Here is a 15,042-nt window from a genome sequence, read left to right as displayed (position 1 = left end):
GATGACTTCTATAATGAATAAAAGAACTTATATGGGGAAAAAAAAGAACATACTTTCAAAAGTCCTGTGAATGACTGTAAGAACCTCCCATCAGTCAATGGTGGGCTACATTTAGCTCCTATATTTATTGTTGTTCAATAGTTTCAGTTGTGTCTGATTCTTCCTGACTTCATTTTTCTTGGCAAAGATACTAGAGTAGTTTGCCATTTCCTTCTCCAGATCATTTTACAGATGAGGAACTGAGGCAACTTGCCCAGCTTAAAAAATGTCTGAGGCTGGATTTGAACTCATGAAGATGAATCTTCCAGACTCCAAGCCTAGTGCTCTATCAGCTGCACAACCTAGCTGCCTGCCTCCAACACTATTTGTGACAATTTACCTGGCAAGCATACCTGACTTTAGAAAAAATATTCAAAAAAATATCGAGCAATGAAATCACCCTAAGTAATTGCTGGTATTTTTCTTTCTTTAAAAAAAAGTTTCTGAGGCTATTAACTTTGGATTATGTCCAAGTATTATATAAAATTCTAGCAGTACATAACTTAATAAATGTAAGATATGTAAAACCATGTTCTTTAAATATTCTCAGACATGAGGACAAGCCTTAATGTAGAGATGTTAATATTTTGGAACCAATATAACACTGACATTTTTACCTGTAAGGTCATTTTTTCCTAGCTAAACTGTATTTTTGTTATAGCAGGACATTAGCTATTACCAACATGTAAAACACTATATAGGAACTGAACTTTTTTTCTAAGATGGATTTTTTCAGACAACACAGAAACCAGTATCACAATGTTAATGATAATCATGATCAAAGCTCTCCTCTCTCTATTTCTCTGCTGTCTGAAGGGTAAACCATGAACAGACTATATACTTATACTGGAAGCCACAAAATATTAAGACAATCAAAAAAAGGTCTGTAGTACGCTGGATGGATTTTCTGTGGAAGGTTTATGGAAGGATACAGACAAAGACCACAGAGGATGCAAAGGAAAAGAAGCTGTGATTCAAAATTCACATCTATGAAATCAGAGAGATCAAAGGATTTGAATAAAATGACAAAAGAACTGTACTTTCAATTCTAGTGAGGTGCCATAAAAACAGAAAGTCCTTATCACTTCTTAAAACTACAGGCAAAGAAAAGCTCAACAAAAGAAAGAATTGGGGGAGGGGGGGTTCATAATTTGTGCAGTTAACTAGTCTAGTCATTTTTTCCTTCTATTCCTCAGGAGAAACAACATGATATAGTGCATACAGAGATGATCTAACAACCATGAAGATCTAGATTAAAGTCCCACCTCTTACACACCGTGGCTACATGATTCTAGGCAAATCCTCTAAGCTGTAGACCAGGTGCCAAGCCAGTAGAGTAGAGGGATTTTTGTTCAATAGGAGTCCTCTATGTCAATAAAATCACAGGTACAATTAAAAAAAAACTTTTTCAGGAAACAAAAAAGTATCTTTAAGAGGTACCTTGAATATCTTCAGCAAGCATAAGAGCTCATGCAGTTTTTAGAGTCACATAATCATAGAGCTAGAAAAAAGATAAAAGTCTATATAGTGTAATCTACACCTGAAATGAAATCCCTTCTACAACCTAGTATCTGGTCTTTATTTGAAGATCTTGTGTCAGGGATTGCTCTGGAAGCAATACATTCTCCACATGAACATCTGTGGATATTGGGAAGTTTTTCCTTACTTCAAGCAGAAATCTACCTCTCTTTATGAGGTCCTTCACCAATCAACAAGAACTTGTTAGGTGCCAAGTAAAATATCTGGTGAGTACTAGGCATCTCATAAACGTTCATTGATTTAACCTGTTAGGGCAAGATTATGGGCTTTACAAAAAGAGGTAATAGGGAGACACTGGAGTTAACTCAGTAGGAGAGTCATAAGGTTAGATCTGAGCTTAAGGAAAATCACTTTGGCAGCAAATGTGCAAGAGGGACTCAAGTTGGGAGAGAGTTGAGGCAGGGAGAGCAATAAGTTGGCTGTTGGAATCATCTGGTCAAAAGGTGATAGGGGCATGAAATAGAATGGTAACTGTGTGAATAAAGAAAAGAACTCCTGTGAGGGTAGAAAAAGCAACTGACTGGATAAATGGGGTGAGGGAGAGTGAGGGATGCAGGATAATGCCAACGTTACAAACATACAAGATTGGAAAGGGGATAGTACCTGTAACAGAAATAAGGAAATTCAGGGGAAAAGAGATTTTGGAAAGAAATATGAGTTCAGTTTGCACTAAGTTTGAGATGTCTCTAGGACATCCAGCTTAAAATGTTCCATAGGCGATGAGTAATGTAGGACTACAGCTCGGAGGAAAAACTGTGGCTAGATGTATAAATCTGGGAGTCATTTGCTTAGAGATGACATTTGAACCTTTGAGAGCTAATTACATCATTGAGAAAGTAGATGGAGAAAAAAAAGGAGTGTCTAAAATAGAATTTTAGCAAACATTCACAGTTAAAGTAGAATATCTATGCATGTATTGAAGGTATCCTTGATGAAACGTGAAAGAAATGGGTAAAATTCTGTAGATTATTTTTCATAACCATCTACATCTTTACACACATCTCTCTCTCTCTCTCTCTCTCTCTCTCTCTCTCTCTCTCTCTCTCTCATAAAGAGAAGGTAAAATTCTATTGTGCCTATTTTGCTTATTTTTTAAAAGCATTTCAGTATCACCCATGTATATACATGTGTATATTAATACCATACAATATTCCACAGTGAATGCAAGAGGTAACTTAGTAAAACGATGCTTTGATCATCAACATAAAAGAAGGTGTGAAATGGGAAGACCTAACAACAGCTCACAATGATTACAGTCCTTTAAGGTTCCATAACATTTCCTCCCTCTGAGAAAGGATGCACATAAGCATCATTTTCCTCCTTTTGTAGTTGGGGAAAATGAGACTCAAGATTTCATAATTTTTACCCAGAGCAATCAATATTTCAGTCAAAGATTTCTAACTCAAAAAGAAATGTTTTAACTTCAGTAACCTGCTTACTCTATTTGCCAGAAGCATCTACCAATGTCATAGATGGTGTCCTGCACAACATCCTAGGAGAAGAAGGATTCCAAATAGATGGTGAATGTGTTCAGATGATCTTGTTTGCAGATAATACTGTGCAGAATACATTAAACTCTGGAATATTTTAAGTTTTCCTTAATGAGATATGCAGTTAGAAATGAGGCACCTTCCCAAAAGACTACAGAGGAAAAATACCATAAGGAGAAATACTTTTTGTTGGATAGCCAAAACAAAGACTACACATAGCACGGACTACAAAATGTACTTGGACATATCACCCATTGAGTTGTTAGTCCGTTTCATGAATAAGTTAAAGACATGGAAATACTAGAGATGGAAAGTAAGCTGGGTCGAGAAATGGAAAGGAGGAATGCCCTCCTAGCAGAAACTGCTGCATTTTCCATAATCCCAAATATTAAGACTATTGTTAATAGCCTCCTAAATGGTTTCCCTGCCTCAAATCTCTCCTCACTAAAATCCATCCTCTTCACAGCAGCCAAAGAGATTTTCCTAAAGGATGTGTCTGAGCATATCATTCACCTACTTAATTAACTCCATTGAAGAAATATGGGAAAATTGGGACACTAATGCACTGTTGGGAGAATTGTGAATTAATCAAACATTCTGAAGAGCAATTTGGAATTATATCTAAATGGCTATAAAACTCTGAGTACTCTGATTCAGAAAAACAACAACTAGGTCTTTATTACATAGAGATTTTTAAAAACACAAAAGGACCTATTTCTACCAAAATATTTATAGCAGTTCTTTGTGTGGTGGCAAAGAATTGTAAAATGAGGTGATGCTCATCAATTGGTGAATGACTGAGTAAGTACATAATTATGGTGGAATACTATTGTGGTATAAGAAATGATGAGCAAGATGCTCTCAGAAAAACCTGGAAAGGCTTGCATGAACTGACACAAAGTGAAGTGAGCAGAACTAGGAGATCACTGCACATGGTAAAAAACAAACAAACAACACTGTACAATGATCAACTGTGAATGGCTTAGCTATTCTTACGAATAAAATGCTCCAAGACAATTCCAAAGGACTCATGATGAAAAATACTATCCACCTCCAGAGAAAAAAGTGATGAAATTTGAATGCAGATTGAAACATACTATTCTTCACTTTTTAAAATTTTTTTTGTGTTTTCCCTTTTGGTCTGTGTTATCTTTCACAACACAACTAATATGGAAAGATGTTTTGCATGACTGCACAAGTATAACCTATATAAACGTGTTTACCATCTCAAAGAGGGACAGAAGGTATTCACATAAAGCTAAAGGGCCTAGACTAATGTGTGACATCAGACAAATGACTTAACCTCTCCTCATCTAGCTGTCTGACTCTGAACAAGTCATGTAAATTCTCTGGGGTTCAACTCCTCATAAGTGGTTGGGTCATGCAAGGTAAATCCAAACGTCACTTTAAACTCTAAAACTATACTATACAACTTATTATCAACATCTGCTTTAAAAAAAGAGAGATTGGAATAAAAGACTTCTAAGGTATCAGTACATACTCCATTTTGGCCTCCAAATGATAATGACCAAAAGAAGGCAAAGAATCAGGGAATTACAAAATATCACAGTTGGCTGAGATTTCAGAGATCAACTAGTCTAGGGGTTCTTAACCTGGGGATCATAAACTTGCCTCCTTACTGTCTTGATAACTTCATTTCAATATAACTGGTTTCTTTTGTAATTCTGTATATTTTATTTTTTGATTTAGAAACATTATTCTGAGGAGTACACTGGTACATCAGGCTGCCAAAGGGATGCATGAAGAGAAGGGTAATATTTATATAGTGCCTGCTATATGCCAGGCATTGTGCTAAGGGATTTACAAATATTATCTCATTCGATCCTCACAACAAACCCTGCAAGGCAGGCATTGTTATTAACCTCATTTTATAATTGAAAAAACTGAGGCAGAGGTTAAGTGTCTGAGGCTGAATGTGAACTCAGATCTTCCTCACTCCAGACCCACAGCTCTATCCACTGAGACATTTAGCTGCCTATCTTTATCGGTAGAAGGAGTTCCTGTTAAGGAAATCCTTCCACCAGTGCAGACTGGTGGTTTGCCCAAAGTATTGAAATTGCCCAAAGCATTGAGACGTTAACAGATTCACCCAGGATCACTAGTCAACAGGTATCAGAAACAAGATGTGAAACCCAGGTCTTCCTGACTATCTGGCTAACTCTTTATTCACTACAACACACTGCCTTCAACCTAAGAATTAGAAATATCCAAACATAAAACAGGTTGCCTTGGGATGTGGTAGGTTTCTCATTACTGGAGATCTTTTGAGCAGAAACTCAATGATCACTTGCCAGGTTTAGCAGGCATAGATTGGACTATGGGACCTCATAACTCCCCTCTGGCTCTGCAAGTCCATGATTCTGAATCAAAAAATTAATAAATGTGCCTCATTCACTGAACATTTATCATTCATAGCTTCTATACTAAAAATGGCTTTACTTTGAAAAAGTCTTTAAAGAAGGTTGAGTGCCTCAATTCTTTCTAACACCCATAAGAGGGCATACAACCACATCCTGCAAAACAGAATAGTGTTTTACGATTAGTTTAAAATTAGAACAGTACTAAATTAATCTATAAATCAAACTTATGACTCATTCCAAGAAGTCAACACACATATAAATGTCATAAATTTTAAAACATCTGAACCAATACACACTGGGGTTTAGATGGTAGCTCAAGGATTACATAATAAGTCTGATCAGCTCAGTCCTTAAGTATTCCCTTGAGATAATTACACCCATTTGGAAAATGAATTCTTTCAGGTCATTATAATTCCAGATACAAAGTAGTGCCACAATGATAAAACTGTAAAGGACTGTTATTCCCTCCCCCCCCTCCCCCCCCGCCCCTCGAATCAATTCTTTAACTGACATCGGGCTTATAATTTGCTTCATAGTTAACAGCTAAAGCCATGGTGAGTTCCAGGGAGATTCTACCTCAAGTAGTACATTTCATATTGAAAATCACTAATGACAACTACATTTATATATAACTTTACATATATTCTCTCATTTGAGCTTTATAACAATTTGTGAGATAAATAACAAGGGTAACATTGACCCTTTAAAGATGCAGAAACTGACGTTCACAGATGTTACATGAATTGTCCATGGCCACACAGCTTGTCGCTGTTGGAGAAAAAATATGGAACTCAAGTTTTTCTAACTCCAAATAAATACAGCACATCATCCATTACTCCAAGATGACTAGTAAAATATTTTGCAATTCAGTTCCAAATAGTACAGCTTACCTCAATTCCTATATTGAGTTAAGGAATACATGTAAAATGTTTAAAAGAACTTGAAATATATTAATGACTCAAAGTCAATGAAAAACATTTGAGTTTGACTCAGTTGAGACTCAATTCTTCACAAGCACAAACAGAAACACAACATACACGATGACTGCAACAATGTCAACAGAGGGAACACACAAAAATGGAAAACTGCACAGTGGTCTGGAACACTGCATATAATGGCAGATTCAATTGTGTGGTGTAGTTTTTTGAACCTCTTTCTCTTTCATCAACTTTATTAAAAAGGGATAGCTGCCTTGGTAGAGAAGGGGAAAAGGATATATTTCAACATGAAGGTCATGTAAAAGAAAATATAATGAGAAAAAACCCAAATTTTTTTTTAAATTTGAAGTTTGAATAAAATTTTTTTAAAAACCCTAAAAATCTACTTAGTAAATAGATCTATCAGGATGAGAATGAGGAGGAATTGTTCTTAAATGCCAAAAAAGTTACTATAAAGTAATAAAGGAACAGGAAAGGGAATATTAACATTTTTCTTTGAAATCAAACTAATCAAAGAAACGAACATAAACAATGATACTGACAAAACTCAGCTTTATAAATAAAACCTTTATTTATGATTAACATAAATACTGAGTAAAAGGATGAGGGTGATAAAGGAAAAAGAAGAAAAAATGAGAAGTATATGAAGTCATAGCATCGCTACCTGTGTCTGCATCATTGCCCGTTCCACTCGGCGAGTGCTTCCTTTCTCCAATTTTGTTCGGAGGATCAAAGCTGTTGTCTGAATGGCCCAGAACTTGGGTTGTGAAAGCAAACACTGGAAAAACAAAGAATAAAAAGAGACATAGCATGAATTTTGTGATGAGATTTCTACATCCCACTTTGCATGGACCAAAATTTTTTCCTTAACAACGCATTTCATTTGAAATAATACCCATATTAAAAATTGAAGATAATTTTGATTACATGAAACTGGAAAGATTTTGACATGAACAAAATTGATGCAACTGGGATTAGAAAAAGGACAACCAATTGAGAAAAAATATTTATAACATAAAGGTCTGATATCCAAAATATTTAAGAATCTAACAAGTATGTTAAGTCCAAAAGTCATTTCCCAGTGGTCAAAGAAAATGAACAAATAGTTGTCAAAACATCTGTAAAGTTAACAACCCTGTAAAAGAATGCTCCAAATCACAAATAAGAGAAATTGAAAACAAAACCACCCTGAAGTTTCATCTCACACTCAGTAAATTGGCAAAGATGACAAAAGATGGAAACAGTCCATGTTGGAGGGGTTATAAAAAGACAGTCATACTATGTACTGTTGATGGAGCTATGAATTGTCCCAAACATTCTGTAATCTAGAATTAAGCAAAGAAACTGAACTGACCCAATCATTCCCAAATTTAATTTGGAATCAAACAAAGAAGTTGATGAAAATATGTCCATATCCTGGACCTAGAAAATTGAATACCCTAGCATACCCTCCAAGAAATTTGATGAAAAATGAAAGGCCTCATAAAAATAAAAATATTTAGAGTAGCATTTTTTTGGTAGTAGATAACAAATGGAAACTAAGTAGATCCCCATCAACTAAGGAATGACAAAACAAGCTGTGGCACATGGATATAATGGAATATTACTGTACTATTAGAAATTATGAATACGATGAATACAGGGAAACATGGGAAGATATATATGAACAGGTATAAACCAGTTTTAGCTTATATGCAGAACCAAGAAAACAATGTAAATAGAAAGAACAACATAACAAAAAATGAAAGCTCAGAAATGACAAAAAACAAGCTTAATCACCCAAAAAGGATGTGAAAAGGTACCTTTCCCCTTTACCTTCTACTATTTCTTTGCAGAAGTGGGGAAGAGGGCATTATGGCTGTGGGAAACATATAATGTCAATTTTTTCTGATATGTTAACCTCCTGGGTCGCTTTCCCCTCTGTTTTTATTCTTTTTATTTAAGAATGATTTTGGCGGCGGGGAGAGAATGGGGTATACTATGAAATGCAGGTGATAAAAAACAAAATACATCAATACAGTTACATTTTTTAAAATGGAAGACTTTGCCTTACAAAGAAAATTTTCATTCCTTCCATACCCTTCATTTAACAGGAAACTATAAAACTCTCATAAAAGGGGTTCTTAACTGTTTTTGTGTCATGGAGTCTTTTGGCCCATGGACCAAAATGGGAATTATGGTCCCCATGGACTCCTTCTCAGAATAATGTATTTATATGCATACCATAAAATATATAGTATTACAAAGGAAACCAATTCTCTTGAAATAGTTATCCCCCCAAAAAAAATTTTTTTTAAAGTACACAGACCCCATGTTAAGAATCCCTGCTATAAAGATGAAAAGAATAATTACAGTTACACTGAAAATAAAATTATATTTTCTTACAAGTATTTTCCTGGAATATTCGACATTTTAAACAGAAATATAAAATGTCAATACACTGAAACATTACACAAGGAAAATGGAACAAGAATTTTAAGCATTCCACATGCTTAGAATATTCCACAATATTTCTTTCCACATCCCAAAGAAAATGAAATTAATTAATTTTCATTTCATCATCTTATAAGATAAATAAACAAAATAATTTTCCTTTTCAATCTTACTCCTCACTCAATCAGAGTTTAAATTCCTCAAGGGTAAGGACTATTTGTCATGTTCGTATCCCTAGATTCTGACACACAATGGTGCTCACAGTGGATGCTTAAGAAGTGTTTAGTGAGGCAGATAGGTAGCACAGTGAGCAGAGCATGGGCCCTGGGGGTCAGGAGGACCTGAGTTCAAATCTGGCCTCACACACCTGACTAGCTGTATGACCTTGGGCAAATCACTTAACCAAAATTGCCTTGCCTTCCCCCATTCAAGGTAGAAAAAAAAAATAAAAAATATATATATATAGTGTTTATTAGATTGAGTACTATAATTTTCTTAAAACATCCTCTAATGAACCGACAGATATAAATAATTCAGACGCTGACATTTCACTTTAAAAAAACCATCTACATTCAAGGTGCCTTATATATTAATGAAATATCTTTTTAACTCACTAAAACCCCAGTTCATTTAGTTAATAAACAAACATTAAGCACTTTCTATGTGCCAGGCACTATGCCAGTTGATGAAGGTACAAAGAAAAAGAAAAAGCAGTTCCTCCCCTCAAGGATTTTACATATTAATGGGGAAGACAAAATGTACTCAAATGTGTGTATATATGTGTATATCTGCACATATATATGCATATTTACATAGTATACAAATAGCATATTATATAATATCTACATATACATGCAACATACACAGACTAGATGAAAGATGACCTTGGAGGAGAAGACACTAGCAGTTCGGAGAACTGGGAAAGGCCTTCTGCATAAGGTGATGTTTGAGCTGGGTCTTGAAGAAAGTCAAGAAAAGGCAAAGGTAAAGAGGGAGAATATTACAGGTACTAGAGATAACTAGTACAAAGGTATGAAGACAGGAGATTGCACATTGTGTGCGAAGACCAAAATGTTGACCAGCAGAACTAGACCATGGAATGTTTAAAGGTCTTAAGATATAAAGATATAAACAAGGGAAAGATGAGAAGGGACCAAACAGGGAAGAGCCTTAAATGCCAGAGGAAGTTATACTGAATCCTAGAGACAAGAGGAAGCCTTTGTAGTTTCGGCGGGGGGTGGGAGGGGAGGGGGCAGTAAGAGGGGAGAGGAAGACGACTAATGTAGACAGATTTACACTTTTAAGAAAATCACTTAGGCCATGGAAATGGAAGACAGATTAAAGTGATGAGAAATTTAACACAGGAAAATCAAACAGGAGGCTATTTCAGTAGTCCAGGAAAGAGGCGATGAGAGCCTGAACTGTATGAGTGGAGAGAAAGGGACATGTATGAGTAATATTGTGGGAAAAGAAATGATAACCTTAGTCATTAACTGGAATGTTAAGAGAATACTCATTCCTCTCCAGGCTGCGAAAGAGACTTTTTCTACCACGTCCCAGAAACCTCTTCCATCCTGGAAGCCCTGGAATTCAGACTTTGAAAAAATTCTCCAGCCCTGTGCTCTCAATCAGAACCTTCCAAGAGCCCCATTTAAGGAGGATGCCCAGGCCAATCAGGGCTCATTTCTCTCCAAGGATGCTCTCATGACTTCACTATCCCTCACCCCCCACATCCATACTCCACACCCCTTTCAGGTCCCATTTATGTGTAGTCTTCCCCATTCAAGTGCAAACTCCTTGAATTCATAGTCCTAGCACTTAAAATAATGCCTTCCAAACAGTGTTTAATAAATGCTTATAGACTAAAAGACTGAGGATATAGTTTTCTACTTATTAGGGTTACACAGAAATCTATATTTGTTTTATTAAAAATATCATCTGATCATATAAACAACAAAACTAACAGAAACCATGTGATCTCAATAGATGCAGAAAAAGCCTTTGACTAAATACAACACCCATTCCTACTGAAAACACTAGAGAGCATAGAAATAAATGGAGCTTTCCATAAAATAATAAGTAGTATCTACCTAAAACCATCAGCAGCATTATATGTAATGGGGATACACTGGATGCATTTCCAATAAGATCAGGGATGAAACAAGGATGTTCATTATCACCAATGTTATTCAATGTGGTACTAGAAATGTTAGCTTTAGCAATAAGAGAAGAAAAAGAAAAGAAACTAAGTTATCACTCTTTGCAGATGATATGATGATATACTTAAGAGAATTCCAGAAAATCAAGTAAAAAGCTACCTGAAATAATAAATAATGCAATGGGGGCTTAAATGATAGTGGTGGTTAGGGGGATGGAAGAGAAGGTATAAGTGAAAAGGCACACACACAAAATGGACATGGTATAGTGAGATTTCTTTTAGGTAGGGGATGAACTAAATGGTGTCACTGAGGTCCCTCCCAACTTTTAAAAGTCTATGATTCTGTTGTTTAGCCACCAGCAGAATCACTGACAAGAGAGGCAAAGAAGATAACAAGTAAAGTACAAATAATAAGAAAAATGTAAGTTATAATAACTCTAAGGTTTCATCTCATACCTAGTAAATTGTCAAAGATCACAAAAGGAACTAATCAATTGTGGTAGGACTGTGAGGAAAGAGACACATCAATGCACTGTTAACCCAGCTGTAAACAGTCCAACCATTCTGAAAAGCAATTTGGAATTATTAAAGCAGGTGACTGACTGAACTGCTTATGTTTTTTTGTCCCTGCAACCCACTAGTGAGTATGTGTACAATAAAGGTTAATGACATAAACAAAGAACTCGTAAATAACAAAATACTAAGAGCAGTACTTTTTAGTAACAACAAAAAAAAGAAACCAAGTAGGTACCAATCAACTGAAAAATGGCTAGAAAATATATGGTATATGAAAAATATGAAAGATTATTGTGCTATAAGTAAATATGAGAAACATGGGAAGACATATAAATTGATGCACAGTAAAGAGTAGAACCCAGAGAAAATAAATAAATTATATGTGCATTTTACTGCAGTGTTGTATATGAAAACAAAATTGCAATGGCCAATCTTTTTCTCACAGAAAATATCTCCTTTGTGTGGACAGAGAAGGGGAAAACTGTGGATATAGAATGATGCATACACTGTCAGAAGAGAAGAAGCAGGATACTTCCAGAAATGATTTAGATGTTTTAAAAAGGTAGAAATAAAGGTTACTCACTAAGGGAAACAACTCTTATTGAGATTTTAAGGAGAAAAAAAGTTAAAAAACTATTATAAAAAATATAAAAAAGAAATCAGAGGCATCCATTTTTAATACAGTTACAGTTATCATGGCCCAGTGAAACGAGCACTGGATTTAGAGTCATCAGCAGATGTCGTTTCAATTATTGGCTCTGTAACTTTAAGAAAATTTCTTAACTTCTCTAGACAGATTTCTCACCTACACAATGAAGTGCACTACATGGCTTCCCATGGGCCCTCCCAGTTCACAATGAATGACCCTAAATGAGGAAAACAACAAAATGCAAAGTATTTTGACACAGATTATACCCACAGCGTGATTTAATTTTTCTCTTATAATTCAGAATTTTACACTGCCTCAGTGATCACTCTAAACATCAATTCTTGTTATAATTTTGCCATCAAGCAACACATTAAAGACTGAGAAAATGTTGAAATGAGAAATGTGAGGGTAGCAAAAGACAAAACATCTCATATGAATTTATTGTTTTCTTGTGATATTCCTAAAGTTCAGTGGCGAAAATATTTTGGCTAATAAATATTCTCTCCTTCCCTCCCTCGCTATCATTTACATGTGTGGTTTTGCTGTGGTTGTTTGTTTTTAACCAAGATCATAAAATGGGAGGTAAGGTTTTCAAATATATTGCAAATTAATTTAAAAATCCAAATTCTCCTTAAAATATCTTTTACATACTGTACAATAGCATTTATGCTCATGGGAATGGCTTTATTAAGCACATTTGAACTTTGTGGTTTTTAAATATGATCTGTATTTTCAATTCACTAAGCATCTATGTGCCAAACAAAACAAAATACAGTCCAAATTCATCATATAAAAAATTTACTATTCTCTAAATACATTTATAATATGGGTCAATTTACATTCTCACTGTATAGAATAATGTAGTTCACAAAGGGATACAAATACCAACAGTAGCATTATGATGGAATCCTACCATCTAGTCCCCTAATTTAACTACATTTTCTCATCCCTCAATAGCACAGAATTCTAATCTCCAAAACCTCACTCACATATATGAAGTTAAAAATCATCACATAACTGTGTTAACTAAAAATCAGATAAAAATCAGATTTTTAAAACACCTCTTCCAGTTGTACTGAGTTTAGTAAAATTTTCTATCTTAACTACTGCTAAATTAAATTTCTTGTAAAAACTAGATCACCAACATCAACATTTATTTCACTCATATTTTCATGCTACATGGCACTATACTAGATGCCAAATGAAAAAAGCTTCACAAACAGATCTATGATCCATTTCAATTAAGAGTTCCTCCATGGGTCACAACCCATCCTGTCCAACTCCTACCCATCATCTGCTATAATATTACCACTAGGGACTTCCCTAAATGTGCAAATTTAAAAACAAGAAAAACAGCAAATCAAGAAAACCCAACATGAAAATATAAATCCTGAAAATCAAAAAAAAGTAACATTTTTTTCTAAATTAAATTGAATTAACAAAAATAGAAGAGATTTTTTTTGTTAATACTAAGAGAAACATTTAGCTGATCTAATTTTTTAGAGAGGAAAAACAAATTGTTAGTATCAAAAGTTAAAAAGGAGAATTCACAAACTAGGAGATACTAAAATTATGAGAAATTATTTACATTAGTTATACACCAAAAAAAAAAAATCAAATTAACTGAAATGAAAGAATATTTACAAAAACATAAAATACCTGTCTCTTTTCCAATTCCAGGAGCCAACATGGAAGAGTGATCAGTAATTGCTATCTCTCTCCTCTTGTTGACCTTGATGAGCCCAGAGAATATCTCCCCGGGAAAAACCCTGGAACAACGGGAGCAGCAGAAGGGGTAAACAGTCTCTTAGCCTGTGAGGCTAGGAAAATAGTTAAGGAGGGTAAAGGGGACCAGTGCTGGATCAGAAATGTCCCAGACAGCCCTACCTCAGCGAACCAGAAGATCCTGAGTCCCAGGGGGTGAAGCCCGCAACTGCCAACACCAGGACCCCAGGCGTGTCTCAGGGGAATCAGGAAGACACTAGTGCGGGCAGAATCATCAACCACTGAGCTTGCCTATGCTCTAGCTCAGCAGAGGAGACCTCCTGTGGCCAGACCACTCCTCCCACACACTTAATGTAGTTAGCTCAAGGGTAACTGCAGGGAAACCCAAAAAGACCTCACCTGGCCCCTGCTTTTCAACACAGCCAGCTCAGCACCGGGTAAGCTGTAGCATTTTAGCTTCTACCTGAAAGAACCACAGGCCACAACATACAAAGCCTCAAGTTTTAGGCACAAGGACTGTGGGACAGAGCCCCCTGTGCCACAGACGCAGAGATCTACTTTAAAAGTCAGGAAATGGGGATTATCAGGAGTAAGAAGAAAAGCAGAAAAGACCATAAAATCCTTCTATGGGGCAAGGACTAAAACAAAAATACCAAAGATGTCAGCATTGAAACTGTACTCCCATCTGAAACTTCATAAGGGAATATGAAGTGGTCTGAAGGACAAAGAGCCTTCTTGGAAGAGCTCTGGAAGGATTTTAAAAGCCAAAGTAGAGAAACAGAAGAAAAAAAGAGAAATGGCTTTAAAAATATGAAAAAAGAAATCAAAGAAGAATTTAAAAGGACAATTGGACAAATAGAAAAGGAAGTACAAAACCCAACAGGAGAAATAACTCCTGAAAAGGAATGATTGGACAGATGGAAAAGGAGATGCTAAAGTTAACTAAAGAAATCAATTTGATAAAAATTATAATCAAGCAAGAAGAAGCTAATGACTCCATGAGACATCAAGAATCAGTCAAACAGAATCTAAAGAAAGAAAAGATAGAAGAATATGTAAAACATCTAATGGGGAAAAAAACTGACCTGGAAAATAGATCCAGGAAAGGAAATCTAAGGATTATTGGTCTACCAGAAAGCCATGGACAATATCATCCAAGAAATCATCAAGGATA

General features: G+C 35.4%; 1 protein-coding gene across 3 annotated transcripts in view; it reads right to left on the bottom strand.

Annotated features, from left to right (window-relative positions):
* The window catches only part of TTC27 (tetratricopeptide repeat domain 27), a 235,452-nt gene that overhangs the window by 119,746 nt on the left and 100,664 nt on the right, over nucleotides 1-15,042 (bottom strand). For all 3 annotated transcript variants that reach the window (XM_072634136.1, XM_072634137.1, XM_072634138.1), the window contains one exon: nucleotides 7,052-7,165. In XM_072634136.1, the coding sequence (XP_072490237.1) occupies nucleotides 7,052-7,165 (114 nt within the window). The remainder of the gene's footprint in view (nucleotides 1-7,051; nucleotides 7,166-15,042) is intronic.

The sequence above is a fragment of the Notamacropus eugenii genome, chromosome 1 (assembly GCF_028372415.1).
Source record: "Notamacropus eugenii isolate mMacEug1 chromosome 1, mMacEug1.pri_v2, whole genome shotgun sequence".
Taxonomy (NCBI): domain Eukaryota; kingdom Metazoa; phylum Chordata; class Mammalia; order Diprotodontia; family Macropodidae; genus Notamacropus; species Notamacropus eugenii.
This window is presented reverse-complemented; position numbering and strand designations above follow the sequence as displayed.